The 22219-nt window shown below is 39.4% G+C and overlaps 1 protein-coding gene across 1 annotated transcript; it reads left to right on the forward strand.

The window, feature by feature from the left end:
- The first annotated feature begins 9101 nt into the window (after nucleotides 1-9101).
- On the forward strand, nucleotides 9102-19923 carry LOC124401488 (zinc finger protein 35-like). The gene is made up of 9 exons (XM_046873849.1): nucleotides 9102-9258; nucleotides 11779-11978; nucleotides 12636-12728; nucleotides 14411-14506; nucleotides 15381-15491; nucleotides 17045-17165; nucleotides 17479-18046; nucleotides 18156-18205; nucleotides 18746-19923. The coding sequence occupies exons 1-9, from the start codon at nucleotides 9255-9257 to the stop codon at nucleotides 19795-19797; spliced, it is 2295 nt and encodes a 764-aa protein (XP_046729805.1). The 5' UTR covers nucleotides 9102-9254; the 3' UTR covers nucleotides 19798-19923.
- The last annotated feature ends 2296 nt before the right edge of the window (nucleotides 19924-22219 follow it).

Below are 22219 nucleotides of genomic sequence, written 5' to 3' on the forward strand. Positions count from 1 at the left end.
CTTCCACATTTTCACCGTCCGTTATTGTTGGTATACGTTGGTTCACGGCGGTCGTTGTTATCGCTCATGTGTATCCCGGTACGTGCATTCCCATCGGCACTCTCTCAACGGTTGCGCCGCGCCCCTACGAACACTAGCACTAACTGACAGCAGAGATTCACCAGTATACAATACAACACCTGTAGCATCTGTAAGGCTTGATTTTTCCACCACTTTCGCGAGTTCTTCTGCGGCTGCACCGAGATAACCGACGTTAAATGGCAAATTTTTTCCCCCTTGTGCTGGAGATATCAGGGTTCAGCGACATGGTCGACATAACCGATAAAAAAAATGCCAAGACAAAGTGAGAATTTGGCGGTTCCACTTAAAAAAAAAACGTCGACTTAATAGGGTTGTCGAGTTAACCGAGGTCGAGATAAGCGGGTTTCACTGTAGTAGATATTTCTGACCTATTTATCTATTTCCTGAGAACCTGTTCTTGATTTACCCTCTATTCTGTCCATGACACGAGTATACATGAACAAATTCTCACTCGCTTTTAAAAAAAAAAAAAAAAGGGTGGGGGTGTGTGTGTGTATGTATGTGTATATATATATTACATATTACACACAGTGAGGAAAATAAGTATTTGAACACCCTGCTATTTTGCAAGTTCTCCCACTTAGAAATCATGGAGGGGTCTGAAATTGTCATCGTAGGTGCATGTCCACTGTGAGAGACATAATCTAAAAAAAAAAATCCAGAAATCACAATATATGATTTTTAAACAATTTATTTGTATGATACAGCTGCAAATAAGTATTTGAACACCTGTCTATCAGCTAGAATTCTGACCCTCAAAGAACTGTTAGTCTGCCTTTAAAATGTCCACCTCCACTACATTTATTATCCTAAATTAGATGCACCTGTTTGAGGTCGTTAGCTGCATAAAGACACCTGTCCACCCCATACAATCAGTAAGAATCCAACTACTAACATGGCCAAGACCAAAGAGCTGTCTAAAGACCCTAGAGACAAAATTGTATACCTCCACAAGGCTGGAAAGGGCTATGGGGAAATTGCCAAGCAGCTTGGTGAAAAAAGGTCCACTGTTGGAGCAATCATTAGAAAATGGAAGAAGCTAAACATGACTGTCAATCTCCCTCGGACTGGGGCTCCATGCAAGATCCCACCTCATCCCACCTCAATGATCCTAAGGAAGGTGAGAAATCAGCCCAGAACTACACGGGAGGAGCTGGTCAATGACCTGAAAAGAGCTGGGACCACCGTTTTCAAGGTTACTGTTGGTAAAGACGTCATGGTTTGAAATCATGCATGGCACGGAAGGTTCCCCTGCTTAAACCAGCACATGTCCAGGCACGTCTTAAGTTTGCCAATGACCATTTGGATGATTCCAGAGGAATCATGGAAGAAAGTCATGTGGTCAGATGAGACCAAAATAGAACTTTTGGGTCATAATTCCACTAAACGTGTTTGGAGGAAGAATAATAATGAACACCATCACTACTGTAAAGCATGGGGGTGGTAGCATAATGCTTTGGGGGTGTTTTTCCACACATGGGACAGGGCGACTGCACTGTATTAAGGAGAGGATGACCGGGGCCATGTATTGTAAGATTTTGGGGAACAACCTCCTTCCCTCAGTTAGAGCACTGAAGATGGGTCGAGGCTGGGTCTTCAAACATGACAATGACCCGAAGCACACAGCCAGGATAACCAAGGAGTGGCTCTGTAAGAAGCATATCAAGGTTCTGGCGTGGCCTAGCCAGTCTCCAGACCTAAACCCAATAGAGAATCTTTGGAGGGAGCTCAAACTCCGTGTTTCTTAGCGTGTTTCTCTTTTTGTTTCATTATTTTATCTACCATTCATTTTTTAAAGTGTAGAAAATGTAATTAAATATTGGGGTTTGATAGTTTTATGTTTAGACTTGATTTATTTGATGGTAGACAGTCAAATAAAGAAGAATTTAAATTAAACCCTTAACAAATAAACTGTTTAATTTAATGCTGAAAATTGACGTCATTTTAAATAAGACCTTTCATTTGTTCAGTGAGTGTGCAGATGTTAACTTGTACAAAGTAAAAAACTTCTTTCTTTTTTTTTCCTCAGCACTTCAACCGAAACAAAAATATCAGTTAGTAACGATGACCATGTCCATATTTACAGGAACTCAAAGTGTAGATCTTCAGTTTGCACATCTTTTTTTATATTTCAGGGTGCTAATGGATTGGAAGACTGACCATTTCAGATAATGAAGCTGTACTGAATCTCAGTATTTTGGGTTCAGCTGTGGCTCTGATAGTGCTGGAAATCTGCTGCAACCAGCTGTAAATGTGTTGCAGGGATTCTGGAATACACACAAATGTCTATATTTACCACACAAAAAAGTTTAGATAAATATTTTTTAAGATATAGCTATTATAACCATGCTGCAAAAAATCCAGTAAACCTGTTAATTATATATAGTTATACATATCCATATTTTAGATGGATGGGTGGATAGATAGGTTGATTGATAAATAGGTTGAAAGATGGCTAAATAAAGAGAGAAAGATGGGTAGATAGATAGATAGGTAAATGGAGAGAGAGATAGGGAGAAAGATGGATGGGTAAATGAAGAGGGCTAAATGGATAGGTTATATCTATATAGTGTAGGATGGTTCGGGATGTTTGGAGGCATCTACTTCTTTAAAGGTCCACAATCTTCATGAGGTGGGACGTGACTGGGGCTGGAGCAACCTCAGGATGCCTCGGGATGGTAGAGAAAGAGAAGCGGTGGAGAGAATTAGCGTAGCTGCTGTTCATGATATTAACAGCACAAGTTAATAATGTGCATGTGATCAGTACTGGAGCACAAGGTTATGATGTGATGTGTGTTATGTGTAGGCTTTGCTAAAAAGTGCGTTTTTAATCTGCACTTAAACTGGGAGAGTGTTTCTGAGCTCCGGACACTGTCAGGAAGACTATTCCAAAGTTTAAGAGCTAGATGTGAGAATGCTCTACTGCCTTTAGTGGACTTTGCTATTCTAGGAACTACTAGAAGTCCGGAGTTTTGAAGTTTGCAGCTTGATCCTGAGCTTACACTGGATAAAGCCATGATTAAAGTGAGGCAAAGCGAGGCTGTAAAGAGACAGCATCTAATTCTGCTTGGAAGTTTGCGTGAGGTGCAAATAGCAGGGGATGTTCATGCATTAAGCTAAAAACCCAAAACTGTCACAAAAGAATGTAAAATAGTCAAAACATAAGGGATCCAGCGAAGTGGATAAAAATGCAAGTTGCAAGTGAAGCAGATTGTCGTTAAACGCCAAAAAAAAAAAAGGACATTTCGCAAAGCTATGCTGGTCAGCTGGAACTGTTAATGACATCACTCACAAACATGAAGAGAAGAGCATAAAAACCGTTGCTTTCCTGTGAGAATTCAGACAAGTGAGTGAATTAAACTTGTCAGACTAAATGGACAAAATACTAAGTTCAAATCAGACACTGGCACAGCAGTCACTGCAATGCCAGAAAGCAGTTTTTCTGTGGGCATTTATGGTAAACTCCAGCCACACCGAAAAGTCCAGTATGGGCTTGGGAACCATGATCTCGACATTCAGGGATTGTTTCAAGGAGAGTTGAACCACAAAAAAACAAAAAACAAAAACTAACTAAACAGGACATATATGTTGTAAAAGGACTGTCCAAAGCACTGCTGTGGGGTGAGGTAGCCTGCTAACATCATCTCTCCAGTTCTCCAACTTACATAAGTTCTTATGTTCAAGTCAAAAATGTCAAATGTGAACTCATCTACAGAACTCATTTACTGTCAAATTCTTGTGTGTTTTTGCCCTTTACCTAGTTGATTACATATAAACAGAAGGAACATGCATGTGTCTCGAAAACAGTAAAAAGAAAGTTGTTTCCAATCTTTTGATGGATTTACAAACTTCAATTTATATACAGTTGTGTGAATATTATCATGTATTTGGTTCACAAAGCAAACCAAAATGTGACAATTTCATTTCCGTTATTAAACATTTTTTTTTCTTTCTTTCTTTATGCAGAACATCTTTTAAAGTTCCAAGTTTTTGAAGTGAGAAGTTAGACATGAGAGAATAGTGTCATTTCTATAGCAGTATTTTCATTCCACATTTTAGTAGATTTGTTAATGACAACACATATTTAAGTTTTTTTACCTACCGATGCTTTAGTTGGCCGTGTTGTCTTTCAAGTCAATTTAAACAAAAGTACAAGACTACTATGTATACAGTGAATGTATGCAAGTATATAAATATATATAAAAAAGTATTGGAAAATGCGAATTTTCCAGCCACATGTGACTCTTCCTACAACCTTTCGATATTCTCTTCATTTGAAATAGATTGAACAAGGACATGCCCATTAGTCCATATAGTGTTTTTACCTTCAAACAATTGTAGCACCCTATTCCCCTTGGCTTAATTGGAATGGGCATGAGTTCATTTAGTTTGGATCTCTCTTAATCCAATTTAATGTCTTTTACTATATGTGTGCTTATTAGCTAAAACTGTTTGTTTCTTTCTTATGATATAAAATAGTGACCAGAACAACTCAATACAAAAGAAGTGTCACATCTTTTGTATAAAAGAAATATGACTATAAACTACTCAAACATTTTCACAGAAAGGTTTCACAACAAATGCGATTAAGCACTTGAAATCCTTGCAAAAACAGGTCTTTTACACTTCAAAGTTCATTATAAGTAGAAACAATACCACCTTTTTTAAAAAAGAAAAACGTAGCAGGCCTAAATCGATCCTAGGATGTGATGAGGCATTAGAGACAGAAGAAAGTTTGCTCACCTCCAACTCATATTGGTCAGTCTGGTGAACGATGTCCTTGTGTGGGTCTCCAGCGGTGCCAGAGATACCACAGAGCATTTCTGGTAGCTCTGGGTGCTATCTGGGTTTATTCTGCAAATCTGTGGATGTGGAGGTATCTCTATCATGGAGAATCAGCAGGCGGGTGATTTTCATACCTGAAACTTTTAGTCTAGATTGCCCCGTATCTCTATCCCCCTCTGTCTTGTTTAAACTGACAAAAATAACAAGACTATCAAGTTAAAATGAGATACTTTCTACTTCAACAGCTCGCAGTCACTAACAATTCTGTAACTGTTCTCTTGTCGACAAGTTGCAAGACCTAACTTAATTACTAATTATTATATTCTGGAGATTTAGTTAATTGCAGCCCTTTTTTCTATTCTCTCCGTCTGCTTTTCTTTTCCTAACTCTCTCGATCCCTTAGCCCCCAGTTCCACAGACCATTACACGAATCTTTCTCTTTACTTCAGCTAAGTATATTAAACCAACATTTTACTTTTCAGTGTTTTGTCATTGTGAGAATTATGTCATGTTTTTCACTTTTTTAAATGATTTTTATAATAATTATTATTTACCTCTACACACTGCACTGTATTTACATGGTCACAAGCACCCTGTTAGTCAGTGAAAGTATTTTAATATGATTTTATTCAGAATCATATTACAATTATCATATAATTTTATTTATAATCATATTATATATTGCCATAGCTGGAACCTGACAAAAATGAGGTTTGAACCCATTTCCTTATCTGAGTGTCCACAACTCTCTTGTCACTGTGTCCTTCCATTTCTTTTGGGTCATCATACTCAGAGCTGCCTTGACTATCTCTTCAAAGTCTATCACTTTATGCAGGATCCCTTCATAGTAGACCTTCCATGTGTATTTTTCTCTGTTGTTAAGTATGTACATATTAACAAGTGACCATGCGTTGTTGAGAGGATTTAGATGTGCATAGTAGTCGGGGGGTGTTTTCAGCATTTTATGGCCATAGGATTCAGCCACCTTTGGACAACAGCTCATTGGTAGAAACTCCACTGGAGATGAAGGATAGGGAGAATTTCCATTGTCGTCAAATTTAATTTCTTCTGAATCTTCTGAGTTGACAATAACGGCACAATTACCATAGTGGTCCTTCAACTTTGCACACAACTCTGGAAATATGGTCTCATCTGGTCTCACTGTAAAGTTACTCAAATAAGCATGCAACTTGTAGTTCCAGGGAACCCAACCACGTGCACCACCAGCATGGATAATGCTCCACATAGACTGGTATTTCTGCGTAGCACTTTGTGGATTTATAGTATATGACATGTTTCCAGTGAGAAGGCCTTCATTAATTTCTGTTTTGCCCACATAAACCGGATAGAAGCCTTTGCTTTGCAATTTGTGAACCTCTCTGATGTACGTTGTGTGTCCTGATTGGCTACACATATTTCTTTGCCACATTTGTCGCACGACATTCATCGGTTTTAGACGCATGATTACAGAGAAACTGGTAATGGGTTATCTTCGTAGTAACTTTTTAGGTTATTCTAGCAGAAATTCGCTTGGTTACCTTATTAAAACCTCCTTTGCTTACACTTGCAGCAAATGACTGCTGTAGAATTGACAGAGAGCTTTTATACCTGGGTGAGTAGTACTGTGACGTCACACAGTATTTTACCTCACATTGGAATGGGACATTTGCATGTCAGTATTTTTCACAAAAAATTATGTTATACCCTTTGTTTTAACACATTACTGTATTTGTCTTAGGATGAATAATAAACTAATAAATGTATTAATCAAAACGAAATTAAATCACGGCATGTAAATACCTGACTAAGAAATTTGCTTGTGTAGTGAGGTACTGTCTCTTTAAGAAATGACGTTCCCGTCATGCATTGCTGTTGTGTTTATGAACAGAGAGCGTGTAGTGTTGCTAAGTGACGTATGCAGTAAACTTCCTTGTGAAACACGCGTTTCACGTGTTGTCTCGGTCACTACAACTTGTTTTTTTGGGGGGAAGCAAGCTTATTTTAGGCTTGTTGTCATACACTTGGTATGAGCAATGTTTTGTAAAGGAAATAATTGAAGTTACCCAAACCCACTTGTATGTTGAACAGAACCGGAAGTAAAGAGTCGTGTTGGTCCCCGTGTGCTGTCTCGTGCTCATTAATTATATAACCTGGTGTCAGAAGTTTAGTAAACTACAGTATTTACTTACGATACCACTGCCGTGAGCACGTGTCTGTCTCAGAAGAAACTGAGATAAAAAGAAGTCGGAGAACTTTGAGCGAGACGGAGAAAGAAGGACAGTGAATGGAGCAGAAGGTGTGCCGCATCTCACGCCGTTGCTGATGCACCCAGGCATGGCAGATTTCAGCGATATACTGTAGAAGTCAATGGCCAAAATGGATTTGACGCTTTGAGCGATATAGAGTCACGTCAGGTCTGGACGCGATTCTATATCGCTCAAAGCGTCGCATCCATTTTGATGCGAGTAAATGTCAGACTAAATGTGACAATATAAGAGGGTGAAAACGGCATTCACATGCATGTAAGCAAACGTAAAGTGATTTTTGAACGAGCTCGTTTTAACAGATGCAACCAAGAGGCTGGAGAGAGCATAGAAAAATAACTGCTGTCCATGCACTCGCGGAACATTGTGAGTTTGGAACCTCAGGAGATGAATTGAAAAGGGGCAACATCGTCGTTCAACGGGATGCAGGGCTGTCTGGAAGTTTGCAGCTTGATCCTGAGCTCACACTGGATAAAGCCATGGATAAAGTGAAGCAAAGCGAGCCTGTGAAGAGACAGCAGCCCATTCTGCTTGGAAGATTTAAATGATTTTTATAATAATTATTTTTTAACCTCTACACACTGCACTGTATTTACATTGTCTCAGGGCCCCATTTGGGTTGCCCATGCAGGGCCAGAATGACAGTCCAGCAAAAACCTGCATGGGCCCACATGAAAATGTTGGCTGGGATTGTCGTTCAATGGGATGTAGGACTGTCTGAAAGTTTGCAGCTTGGAAAAAAAAAGCCATGATTAAAGTGAGGCAAAGCGAGGCCGTGAAGAGACAGCAGCCCATTCTGCTTGGAAGTTCAAGTGAGGTGCAAATAGCAGGGGATGTTCATGCAATAAGCTAAAAACCCAAAACTGTCACAAAAGAATGTGAAATGGTCAAAACATAAGGGATCCAGCGAAGTGGATAAAAATGCAAGTTGCAAGTGAAGCAGATTGTCGTTAAACGCCAAAAAAAAAAAGGACATTTCGCAAAGCTATGCTGGTCAGCTGGAACTGTTAATGACATCACTCACAAACATAAAGAGAAGAGCATTAAAAACGTTGCTTTCCTGTGAGAATTCAGACAATCGAGTGAATTGAACTTGTCAGACTAAATGGACAAAATACTAAGTTCAAATCAGACACTGGCACAGCAGTCACTGCAATGCCAGAAAGCAGTTTTTCTGTGGGCATTTATGGTAAACTCCAGCCACACCAAAAAGTCCAGTATGGGCCTGGGAACCATGATCTCGACATTCAGGGATTGTTTCAAGGAGAGTTGAACCACAAAAAAACAAAAACTAACTAAACAGGACATATATGTTGTAAAAGGACTGTCCAAAGCACTGCTGTGGGGTGAGGTAGCCTGCTAACATCATCTCTCCAGTTCTCCAACTTACATAAGTTCTTATGTTAAAGTCAAAAATGTCAAATGTGAACTCATCTACAGAACTCATTTACTGTCAAATTCTTGTGTGTTTTTGCCCTTTACCTAGTTGATTACATATAAACAGAAGGAACATGCATGTGTCTCGAAAACAGTTAAAAGAAAGTTGTTTCTAATCTTTTGAGGGATTTACAAACTTCGATTTATATTCAGTTGTGTGAATACTATCATATATTTGGTTCACGAAGCAACCAAAAATGTGACAATTTCATGTCCCTTATTAAACATCAAAACGTCCTGTGCTGTAAAGTGTGTTTTTATTTCTTTCTGCGGTTTTTGAAGTGAGAAGTTAGACTTGGGAGAATATTGTATAAATTTTATAGCACTATTTTGTATTTAGTCTACATCTTAAAAGACCTATTTAATCATTGCTGGTTTAAGAATAAGATTTATTAATAACAAATACATAAGCTTTTTTTTTTTACCTACCAATGCTTTAGTTGGACGTGTTGTCTTCCCGGTCAATTCAAACAAAAGTACAAGACTACTATGTATACAGTGAATGTATGTAAGTATATACATTGTAGTGTTCGTCTCCAGGTCAGTAGGTGGCGCTAATTCCAGTCTAAAGTATCATGCAGTCGGGAAAAGAGGAAACGCAGCTGAAGGCGTAGTTCAGCGCTCAATCTTTTTTTTAGTGAATAAAGTTTTCTTTTTATTCAGCAGCTCTTCACTAAGAAGTACAGTATGGGTGCGTACTGAAATACATGACACGTGTTAGTTAACGTGATACTGTTATCATTTAGCTTTGCTTTGCGTACTTCTGTAATAAACTGCGGTTAGCCTCCGGTTAGCTCTGTACTACATTTACTGTGTATGATGCGTGTAAAGATTATATTTACTCTGTATAATGTTTCTAACGGCGTGTTAAGTTCATAAAGGATTCGTGTGTTTCTGAGATTTCAAAATAAATAATACCCTCATGAGCTGGTTCTGGTCCCCACACACGGGCTTTTTCATGACAGCTCAGTTTGGCAGTGAACGCTGTTGAGATATAAATATAACTTCCTGTAAACAATCATCTTGACGCAATTATTGACACGTCAAAAGTTGCAGTTTTTTAGATATTTCCAATTCTGCATATAAACACTTAAGTTCAGTAAAGGTATAAGACAGTGTTAGACTGGTGTAGATAGTTTTAGGAGGTATTAGACGGTGTTCGGCTGGTGTAGATAGTTTTAGGAGGTATTAGACGGTGTTAGGCTGGTGTAGATAGTTTTAGGAGGTATTAGACGGTGTTAGACTGGTGTAGATAGTTTTAGGCGGTATTAGACGGTGTTATGCTGGTGTAGATAGTTTTAGAAGGTATTAGACGGTGTTATGCTGGTGTAGATAGTTTTAGGAGGTATTAGACGGTGTTCGGCTGGTGTAGATAGTTTTAGGAGGTATTAGACGGTGTTCGGCTGGTGTAGATAGTTTTAGGAGGTATTAGACGGTGTTAGGCTGGTGTAGATAGTTTTAGGAGGTATTAGACGGTGTTCGGCTGGTGTAGATAGTTTTAGGAGGTATTAGACGGTGTTAGGCTGGTGTAGATAGTTTTAGGAGGTATTAGACGGTGTTCGGCTGGTGTAGATAGTTTTAGGAGGTATTAGACGGTGTTCGGCTGGTGTAGATAGTTTTAGGAGGTATTAGACGGTGTTCGGCTGGTGTAGATAGTTTTAGGAGGTATTAGACGGTGTTCGGCTGGTGTAGATAGTTTTAGGAGGTATTAGACGGTGTTAGGCTGGTGTAGATAGTTTTAGGAGGTATTAGACGCTGTTAGACTGGTGTAGATAGTTTTAGGAGGTATTAGACGGTGTTAGGCTGGTGTAGATAGGTTTTAGGAGGTATTAGACGGTGTTGGCTGGTGTAGATAGTTTTAGGAGGTATTAGGCGGTGTTAGGCTGGTGTAGATAGTTTTAGGAGGTATTAGACGGTGTTAGGCTGGTGTAGATAGTTTTAGGAGGTATTAGACGGTGTTAGACTGGTGTAGATAGTTTTAGGAGGTATTAGACGGTGTTAGGCTGGTGTAGATAGTTTTAGGAGGTATTAGACGGTGTTAGGCTGGTGTAGATAGTTTTAGGAGGTATTAGACGGTGTTCGGCTGGTGTAGATAGTTTTAGGAGGTATTAGACGGTGTTCGGCTGGTGTAGATAGTTTTAGGAGGTATTAGACGGTGTTAGGCTGGTGTAGATAGTTTTAGGAGGTATTAGGTGTTAGGCTGGTGTAGATAGTTTTAGGAGGTATTAGACGGTGTTAGGCTGGTGTAGATAGTTTTAGGAGGTATTAGACGGTGTTAGGCTGGTGTAGATAGTTTTAGGAGGTATTAGACGGTGTTAGACTGGTGTAGATAGTTTTAGGAGGTATTAGACGGTGTTAGACTGGTGTAGATAGTTTTAGGAGGTATTAGACGGTGTTCGGCTGGTGTAGATAGTTTTAGGAGGTATTAGACGGTGTTAGACTGGTGTAGATAGTTTTAGGAGGTATTAGACTTGTGTAGATAGTTTTAGGGGGTATTAGATGGTGTTATGCTGGTCTACATTTACAGCATTCGGTAGACGCACTTATCCAGAGCGACTTACAACTTAGCAAGTAAGGATTAAGGGCCCAGCAGTGGCAGCTTGGTGGTGCAGAGATCCAGAGTCCAAGTCTTAAGCACTGAGCTACCACCTACACCTGGATTAGATGTAGAGGTTTTAGATGGTGTTAGGTTGATCTAGATGGTTTTAGATGGCCTTAGGCTGGTCTAGAGATTTTTAAATATTTTATATGGTCTTAGTCTGGTCTAGATGATTTTCTGATAATTTAAGGCTGGTCCAGTTGGTGTTAGGCTGGTCTAAAAGGTTTGAGGATGTGCTAGATGATGTAAGCCTGTGCTAGATGATTTTCTGATTATGTAATGCTGGTCTAGTTATTGTTAGGCTGGTCTAAAAGGTTTCAGGATGTGATCGATAATGTAAGGCTGGTCTAGTTAATGTAAGGTCAGTCTGGTTAATGTAAGGCTGGTCTAGATAGCATTGGCCTTGCCTAATTGGAAACTGGTCAATTTAAATAGCTAGAAACCAACCTTTTAATGTCCACAGCCTTTCAAAAATGATTATCAATACTTTTAATGCAGTTCTTATAGGTTTGCATTCTGGCATGGTCATTATCTGTTACCAAACCACTATGTGTACAAAGTCTTTGATTACATTTAAAAGGCAGTAAATTTAAGTGGAAATGTACTTTGTAGGCTCTCTCCCTCTGTGCTCTGTGCGGCTGCTGGTGCCTCCACTACGCCTCATGTCTGCCTTCATGTGGCGAGTCGTTCAGCAGCAAAACTTGGAGTGTTTCGACAAGCTCGAAGAGTACATCCTCGTCATAACACGGATGGTCCCTGAGATTCTGAGTGAAAGACAGAGGAGTGTGCTCATTATGGGCCTGAGAGCAAAGGTGAGATCCATAGGCTGCTTCTTACAAGTCTAGTCGATGTCTTGTTTTCCCAACTTTGCCTCTTCCTCAAATAAATTAAAGGAACAGGCCAGGAGGAAAGAGATCAGTAGCTATTTGAGAATTGTTCCAAAGGCAAAATACTTTATTATTGTAACACATAACGAAGGGTTTAAATTATTCACTTCTTTTATAAAACTTATTTTAATAAATGATACCATAATAATAACAAAAATTTCTTTGCATGAATGTCATTATTTCTTGCAATTAAAAAAAAGAGAAAAATGTAAATGTGATAAATAGAATCTTGTTTAGACTGAGACACTAGCATATGCATGTGAGTACATAAGAGTGCATGAGGATGATATTATTTGAATGATCCTGGGAAACAAAGTCACTTCTCTAAATGACACGTCAGGGAGCAAAAACATCTCATTCCATACATTAATTTGTGCTTGAATCCTCATATCCTAGTTTCTTTTCCGTGCATCTTTATTTTTCTGTTTTGAATGGAACTAATAAGTGAAAAAGGAATGAAAACACGAAGAAAGCGGCATGTGTCACACATCTTGCGCATTAGTGGTGAAACTTGGTTGGTCGATCATTTCATATGGCACTAGAGTGGAAAATATCCTTCCCCCCCCTCTTTTTTCCACACAGATGATCCTTGAAATGTGCAAAGATGAGTTACCAACCGACTTAAAGGCTGTGAAGGCACGTCTTCACACAGCTGAAACCTTCAATGTATCTAAGGTGAGAATGTTCGCTGAAATTGCTGTAGTGGACGTTGAAATAATGAAGTCAATCCAAGAAGCCTTTATTTTCATTTCCACCATATATAGCTGACGCAGCACACAGTGAAATGGGACAATGTTTCTTCAGAACCCAGGTGCGACACCACACAACATAAAATTACATAACAGAACTGGGGTAAAGAAGGTTGTGTGCAGTCAAAAAAAAACAACAGTGCAGACAGACACAAGACAATATGATATACACAATACATAATAGCACCGACCAGTGAACCTATTGTATAATATGATCATACAGTAATGTGCTAAAGAGGACTATAAACGAGTGTGTTTGTAAACATAAACACAATGTAGTGCAGCATGTAACAGTATAATATAAATAATTATAAATATAATATGGGAGGTGGACTGGATTGAGATGACTGATGAGTGTGTGTTGAGTTCAGGTTGTGCAGTTCAGTAACGTGTGTGTGTGTGTGTTATGTACAGTTCAGTTCTGTGTGTTGGGGAGCCTAATGGCTTGAGGGAAAAAACTGTTGCACTGTCTGGTTGTGAAGCCCGAAAGCTTCGGAACCTCTTTCCTGATGGCAGGAGGGTGAAGTGTGTGTGTGTATTGAGGGGTGTGTGGGTATCGTCCACAATGCTGTTGGTGTGTGTTGTAAATGTCCGTGATAGAGCGGAGAGAGACTCCAGTGATCTTCTCAGCTGTCCTCACTATCCTCTGTAGGGTCTTACGATCTGAGATGTTGCAGTTCCTAAACCAGGCAGTGATGCAGCTGCTCTCGATGGTCTCTCTGTAGAACATGGTTAGGATGGGGGGAGGGAGACTTTCCTCAACCTACTCAGGAAGTAGAGGTGCTGCTGGGCTTTCTTAGTGATCGAGCTGGTGTTGAGTGACCCGGTGAAATTCTCCACCAGATGTACACAATGGAATTTGGTGCTCTTGACAATCACAGAGGATCCATCGATGATCAGGGCGCCGCACTTTACGTGCCGGGGATGTTTGTGTAAACAAGATCCAGTGTGTTCACCCCTCTAGTTGCAAAGTCCACATGCTGATGGAGTTTAGTGAGCACAGTCCTGACATTTGCATGTTCGAAATCTCCAGCGATAATAAACAGTTCGTCGAGGTGAGCATTCTGCAGGTCGCTAATAGCCCTGTAGACTTCACATAGTGGCTCCTTAGCATTAGCGCTGGGGGAATGTGCACTCCGACAATGAAAGCAGTAGTAAATAAAATTAGAATTTCCATGGTAAATAAAATTGCCTGCATCTTACAGTCACGTACTCCACTAGTGATGATGATGAGACAAGATGATGATGAGTGGTCCACTGGAGTCAGATGTAGTCTAATTTATTGTCCGTTAGATAGGTTTAGATTAGATAAGTTCACTGGGAGATACTGTACCGTTTTAATAGATTGCTTTTTTCTGCTATTTGTAATTCTGGAGTTTTCTCATTTTAATACTAAAGGTGTGTGCATGTTTAATCCTTCTGAAACAAAGAATGCTGTGTTTTACTCTTTTGGCTGAATGTTTGCAAATAGGAAATTTCACTTTGATTTTAATAAATGACACCCTGCAGACTTATACACAACTTATTGTGTGCTTGAATATACATTATAAAGTTCAGATAATGTATGCGTGTGAGTAATTAACATGTAGATCTTTTAATTTGTTGTAGAGCACTGGTTCAGAGGTTGAGGTGTTACAGGGCAGATTGCTGAAGCTCGTCTTAAGCCTTCTTGAGGACCCAGTTAAAAAGGAGCATTTCTTTCAGGTAAATCATTACGCATAGCTTTCTAAATCTTCTGGTTTAACATTGGAAATGTTGTGTGGGAAGGCCGAGTAGAAGAGCATCATATTCTGACTGACCAAAGAAAATTTTTTAAGGGCTAAACAATGTTAATCTTCTAAGAGTTCACTTTAGTCACATTAACTGTGTTTACATTTTATAATGCTTTAAATGCTTAAAAAAAAAGGTAAACCCAAGCATGTGGGTTGATAGCCAGAAATTCAGCAAACATCCAATATCTACAATTAGCTAATTACTTTATCTAGTATTTTGCAGTCATTTGTGTGTAATTAGCTGAGAATGACAAAAATAGTGATCAACACTGCTACATTGCCTGCACTGGCTTCCTGTAGCTGCCAGATTTAAAACACTAATGCTCACCTACACAGCTAAAAAGCAGCACCCCTCGACCTCTCAGTAATTACACCTCCTGACACCGCACCACTGCTTGACTGGTCCCACTATCTCTTAGGGTACAAGAAATGCATGGTGGAATGTACTTCCAGTTGATTTCCAAGAAGCTGAGTTTCTAGCAAACTTCAAACAATGTCTGTAGACCTACTTCTTTGCGAGGTGTTTGATCTAGCACCTTTCTGAGAAAGAAAAAAAAAATTAAATAAATAAATAAATCTGCTTTCTGACTATTTTGTCTCCCAACAGAGATTATAGACTGATTGTATTTTTACTCCGTGTACTAATAAACCAGTATCAGAATGTATTTATTGATGATTGAATCCGGGCGTATGTTCACTGTAAATGCAAAATCAACCTTTATCAGAAAATGAATGCAAATTAATTTTTTATTTTAGTGACCTATATGCTTACCGCTTTGTGTCATGTTATGTCCCTATTTCTCCAGGAAGTGTTCCCACAGGAGTATGGTCCTGAGTTTGACAAAGCACTGCAGGTCCTTGTTGGCTATTTTCTCTCCAGACTGGAAAAGCTCCTGCCAGTACCCAGCTTCAAACAGGTTAAATAGATCTGATGGTTTACGTCAGCCGTTTTTCCCATACAGTGTGTATAATGATATTTGGCTTTTTTGTTTTACATCATTGGCCAGATAAAATAAATACTGGCTGATATGTTTGAAAATAATGGACTGAATCCAGTCTACAGCAGATTAATCGTCCGATCTCTTTAGATTTTTATAGCGTCCTTTCATACATTCATACATACTGCTGTTTCATAACTGGCTTCCTAGTGACTCATTTTTGTGGAAAGTTTGAAATAAAATTTGATTAGAAAAAAAATTAGAAGAAATTATGTTAATTTAGTTTTCCAGAATTCAGCAACAGCGACCGACTGGTTTTCCCAAATCACCACACATATACAGGTGCAGCTCAATAAATTAAAATATCATTGAAATGTTGAATTATTTTAGTAATTCAATGCAAAAAGTGAAACCTGTATATTATGTCGGTTCATTACACACAGACAGATACATTTCAAGTGTTTCTTCCTAATTGTGATGATTATGGCTTACAGCTAATGAAAACCCGGAATTTAGTATCTTAAAATTTGAATATTGTGAAAAGGTTCAATATTGGAGGCTCGTGATGTCACACTCTAATCAGCTCACTAAATTCAACAGTGTCTGTCTGGTTCAGGCTACACAATCATGGGGGAAGACTGCTGACTTGACAGTTGTACAGATCATTGACACCCTGCACATGGAGGGTAAGACACAAACGGTCATCGCTAAAGAAGCTGCTGTTCACAGAGTGCTGAATCCAAGCAAATTAATAAAAAGTTGAATGGAAGGAAAAAATGTGGTAGAAAAAGGTGAAACGAAGCCCATTCAAGAATTTGGGGAGATTCACAATGAGTGGACTGCAGCTGGAGTCAGTGCTTCAAGAGCCACCACGCACAGATGTATGCATGGGCTACAACTGATGCATTCCTTGTGTCAAGCCACTCCTGAACAAGAGACAACGTCAGAGGTGTCTTACCTGGGCAAAGAACAAAAAGGACTGGACTGTTGCTCAGTGGGCCGAAATCGTCTTTTCAGATGAAAGTAAATTTTGCATTTCATTTGGAAATCAAGGTCCCAGAGTCTGGAAGAAGAAAGAAGAGGCACAGAATCCAAGTTGCTTGAGGTCCAGTGTAAAGTTTGCACAGTCAGTGGTGGTTTGGGGAGTCATGTCATCTGAACTGAGGCAGTAGTTAAAGCAAAAGGAGCCCCTACTTAGTATTGAGTACATATAGAGTAAATGTATATAACCTTCAGAAGGCCAACATGGTCTTATGAAGTATTTAAATTTCTCGAGATAGTAAATTGGTGGGTTTTTGTTAATTGTGAGCCAAAATCATCAAAATTAAAAGAAATAAACATTTGAAATATATCAGTCTGTGTTGAATTTATATAATGAGTTTCACTTTTTCTATTGAATGACTAAAAAAAATCAACTTTTAAATGATATTCTAATTTATTGAGATGCAACTGTTTTTGATAATATTCTGATTGTAAAATCAATCTTGAGTTTAAATTATAAATAATTTTTCTGAATTTTTGGGGGGTTTCAGGTTGCCCAGTGGTTAGATTCTGAACCCACAGAACTGGACGATTTGGTACAGATGAACTGTGATCCGACCCACTTGCTTCCTCTGCTACAAAGTGACTATCATGAAAACTTGGAAAGAAATGGTGAGCATTCTTTAAATTAGGGGCTACAATTTAGGAGAAAAAAATGGAATGCTGATTTTAATGTACGTCTGACTGTACATTTAAACTAGCAAGTATAACATGTCCATCTAGCTGGGTGTGTAGCGATCACTGCTTTGACTTACACTGTACATATTTCATAAGAAGTCGTAGAAGCCAAAAAAGAAATGCTGTAAATCAAAGTAGGTATTTTAAGTGCTTCACTACCTTTATTAGAAGATGTTTGATTTTAAGTACAGTTGAGGTTTGGTGCTTAAATTTAATATTGTTTACGCTCGATATGTTTTATTGTCAGGACTGCCATCTGTTGTCGAGGAAAGAATCATATCAGCTTTGTCTCTCGATTCTATGGCCGATGAAGTCATCCCAGCTGAGAGCAAATCTGATGATCAATCTGCAACGCCCTCCAGCATGGATAATTCCTGCCAGACTCACCAGGATGTGATGCAGGACATTAAAAATGATGTTTTAGTTGATACGATCGTGACTTCAGAACAAGCAATGTGTCATTCTGAGTCTGTGTGTGAAGAGTCAGAATCTCTTACAAATAACACACAAGAAGAAGTGGACTTAAACGTGAAAGATGTCTACGAGACCGAAGAGGAGACGTTGAAAACCTCCCAAACGGAATGTATGGAAGAAACATCAACAGACGTTGAAAACTCTGAGCCAAACGCAACGATTAGTGATCCAGGAAACAGTGGTGGTGAAGGTGCTAAGAAATTATCTACTGGATCAGAGGGCAAAAGTGGACAGATGCTTAAAGTTATTGTTCCGAAGCATCTGTTACCTGCAATTAAACAGATCAGCCTGCCATCTGTGTTACTCTCCTGCTGTATAAGCAGTGAACCAGTTCCACTTAAGTGAGTATATTTTAAGCTTTGCTGTGTTTGTGTGCATGAGCATTAATCTGATGTCATTTGTTTTGTCCTTTGAATATAAATGACACTATTTGTTTTGTTTCTTTGGCAGGGTTGTTCCTGTTTCTAAAGAATCACCCTCTGAGAATTCAAACATTACTGGTACTTACCTCTCCTAGTCATGGGGGTTATTGCAGATACATTTTGTTATTCTGTGTCTAGCGTTTAGAATATACAAATATATAATGCAAATTCAAAACTATAGTTACCTATCACCAATAAGTGATGAGACCTTGAGGTTCTCTAAAATGTTTTGTGGTAAAAAATTAGGTGGAAGCTGAGATGGTAGACAAATCATAATTAGAGGTCGATCGATTTTACTGATAGCTAGTTTGGATCGTACTTGCCCGGTAACCGATTAATCAACCGGTTTAAAATGGATACTGAATAAAAAACAAGAAGCACATAACATCCATCCATGTAAAATAGAAGAACTGAGCTTTATTAAAAAATTCATTAATAAACCAGTAGAGGGCGACCGATATGGGTTTTTCTCTGGCCGATGCCAATATTTAGAATTAAGGGCAGCCATTAGCCGGTATAAAATGCCGATTGCTTTTGGTCGATTCGTTTTTTCGAATAACTTGAAAAACACTGCCATTTTGTTTTAACTATTTACTCTGCATTTACCTTTTCCTCCAGAAAATACCAAGACGGTGCAGAGGAGGCGTTTAAGAGCGCACAAGGAGCAGCATCCTGGTAAAGCCAGCTACAAATGTGTGCCCTGTAAAACGAGCTTCAAAACACATTTCCAGGCTTCTGGACATCAGAGTAAAAGGCACAGGAAGTTAGTTTATTCCTGCCCTCACTGTGAAAAGAGTTTTGAATCCATGAAGGCTTGGACGAGACACCGCACGGAACACAAAGAAGAAAAACCACAGAGATGTACTGACTGCGGAGAGGAATGTGCGAGCCTGCAAGCTCTTGTTGCCCATTCCAAAATCCATAACCACGTAGTAAGCGAGAGCTTGCCCACTTCGGAAAAAGCGGCGCCTCCTCCGAAACCTGCGCCAGGAGAGTGTAAATTTTGTGGCGAGACGTTTACTCCGATAGAGCTAAGAAACCACTTAAAAACCCATCCGGAGTTCCGACCTCACCAATGTGACCACTGCGGGAGGTGTTTCGCAAACCTGAGCAATTTGTTAGCTCACATTTCGAACCACACAGGAGAAAAGCCTCACGTTTGCTTAAACTGTGGCAAGAAGTTCTTCAGCAAGTCGCAGCTCAAGTCACACATGAAGTCTCATTCGGAAGAGCGGCCATACTGCTGCTCTTACTGCGGGAAATGCTTCCAAACCGCTGGGAACCTTAACATCCATACAAGAATACACACTGGAGAGAAACCTTACACGTGCATAGAGTGTGGGAAGTCCTTCAGCTCAGCTGGGCGTCTGCAGGTTCATCGTCGTTGCCACACTGGAGAGAAACCTTATCAATGCGACGTGTGTGGGAGAGGATTTATCGTATCGAGCCACCGCACGATACACATGAGGTCACACACGGGGGTACGACCTTTCACCTGCCAAATCTGCGGCAAGACATTTTCTAGGCGGAACTGCTGGAGCGAACACATGTTCAGTCACACAGACTCGAAGCCGTTCCCTTGTCCCGTTTGCTCAAAGAGCTTTATTCGCCGTAGCCATTTGAAGAGACACATGCAGAGCCACAGTGGTGACCAAAGCAATGCTGTTTAGATGGAGCTATAAAAGTCTATAAAATGCTGTATAATAAATAGCTGTGAAGTCTGTAGGCTTCAGATTTATTGTTTAGTTTTTTTAAACATAACTGCTTTAGAGCAATAAATCCTGCTTCTTTAGAAAGGTCATGCTTCATATTTGTGTTATTTCGGGTGTTTAACTGCATTAAGTTAAACGTCTAAATGATGGCGGAGATCCCAGTGGTGTATCTGTTTTTCATACCCCAGGAAGATCATATATTTGCAGAATCTATTGCTTCATATCTTTCTCTAGCCAAAGTGTCTTAGCTTGTCATCACACAAATCATTCACAGGTTTGGTCTTATAATTCCTGGAACGTCACAATTTCAGGGTTGTGTTCTCCAGTATTATGCTAGGTTTTCACAATTTCTGTCCAGATTTAGCATTAGAAAAAAATACTTTTGCCTGTTGAGACACTAAAGACTGCATAGGAGAGTGTGGAACTCAGAACATGATTGATGATATAAGTTGATTATTGTCATTAATTTCATGTATTATAGTCATTATTTAATCACGCACAAAGAACCTGCATCTGTTATAGAATATAGACAGATTGCATTCGGACTTTTACAAAGAATTTATGAACTTAAGACCACTGTTTGTGCAGTGTTTTTTTTACAGGTTTTAAGTGTGCATACTAGAAATTAAAGTAAACTAGAAATGTAAGTATGCATTCTAGAAATTTTAGTATGCACACTAGTATTTTTTTATTTAAGTATTTTAGTAATTATACAGTGCCTTTTGGAGGTTTAGAAACAGTCATTTTTCAGATACGTATGTTGTTTATATGCAATAAATTAGGGGGGAAAAAACACGAATTGGACAGTGAATGACTGGAAGAAAGATCTGTGGACAGAATTGAAATGTGACATTTCTGGCTTTAACAGAAGAGCTTGTGCAAGACGGAACAGGAGAGATGATGTTAGTAGACTTCCTCACACCAAACATGGAGGTGGACGCTTAATGGTTTGGGGTTGTTTTGCAGGCAAGGAATTTTGGAGACTTATTCCGGGTGACAGGAATTCTGAACCATTATGACTACCATTCCATGCTTCAACACCATGTAATTCTGACTGGACTGCAGCTAATTGGAACCAACTTCACCACATGCAGAGGTGTAAATAGTACCTGAAACAAACACATGTTGGTGAAAAGCCCTAAACAGGTGATGTGCGAGGTTTTATTTAAAAAAATATAAATCGCATTGTAAACCTCAACACTGCATTAACCAAGGATTAACACAACAGCTTCAACATGCCAGAATGAAACAAAGATCAAACAAGTTGGTTTAAAAAAAACAAAAAAAACAAAAGACTTTAACTTCAGTACATTACAAAGTCAAATATTGTACTTTTTACTCAGTAGATTTTGCAAAATCAGTCATTGGGGTTTTTTTTATGACCAGATAAAAACTTAACTGTGCAAACATGCAGCAAGCCACCAATCAGGGTAGAGCACGCTCTCTGTTTTAAACTTGTTTTGATTGGTGGTATCTACTTATCACAGTTCAATGTCAGTTCAACAGCAAGCAAAACATTTTGATAGGAATAAATGATGGAAGAATCTCCTTACTCGAACTTGCCACACCTGTGGTCTTATTTGTGCACTTTTTTTGAAATAGTGGAAAAGAAAGTTGTGGGCTCATGATAATTGTAATAGATATCAATCAGTGTTTGACTCATTAATACGTCCCAGCCAGGATGTCCAGAATCCAGTTGCAAAAGGAGGTGTTTGAGCCTTCTGGGCCTGAACAGCTCCCTCTGCAACTGGATCCTGGACTTTCTGGCTGGGAGACCTCAGTCAGTCCTAAACGGGAACAGTATCTCCAACACCACCACACTGAGCACTGGGGCACCTCAGGGCTGTGTGCTCAGCCCACTTCTGTTCACTTTGCTGACTCACGACTGTGTAGCATTGCACAGCTCGAATCACATAAACAAGCTCGTTGATGACACGACCGTGGTGGGTCTCATCTGCAAGAACAATGAGTCAGCATACAGAGAGGAGGTGAAACAGTTAACAGCCTGGTGTGGAGACAACAACCTGTCTCTGAATGCTGACAAAACCAAAGAGATGGTTGTTGACTTCAGCAGAGCACCAACCATTCTCCACTGATCATCGATGGATACTCTGTGGAGATCTTCAAGAGCACCAAATTTCTTGGTGTACATCTGGCGGAGAATTTCACCTGGTCACTCAACACCAGCTCGATCCTAAGAAAGCTCAGCAGCACCTCTACTTCCTAAGAAGGCTGAGAAAAGCCAATCTCCCTCCCCCTATCTTAACTATGTTCTACAGTGGGACCATCGAAAGCATTCTGAGCAGCTAGATCACCGCCTGGTTTAGGAACTGCACCGTCTCAGATCGCAAGACCCTACAGAGGATAGTGAGGAAAGTTG

This window comes from Silurus meridionalis, chromosome 18, assembly GCF_014805685.1.
Source record: "Silurus meridionalis isolate SWU-2019-XX chromosome 18, ASM1480568v1, whole genome shotgun sequence".
NCBI lineage: Eukaryota > Metazoa > Chordata > Actinopteri > Siluriformes > Siluridae > Silurus > Silurus meridionalis.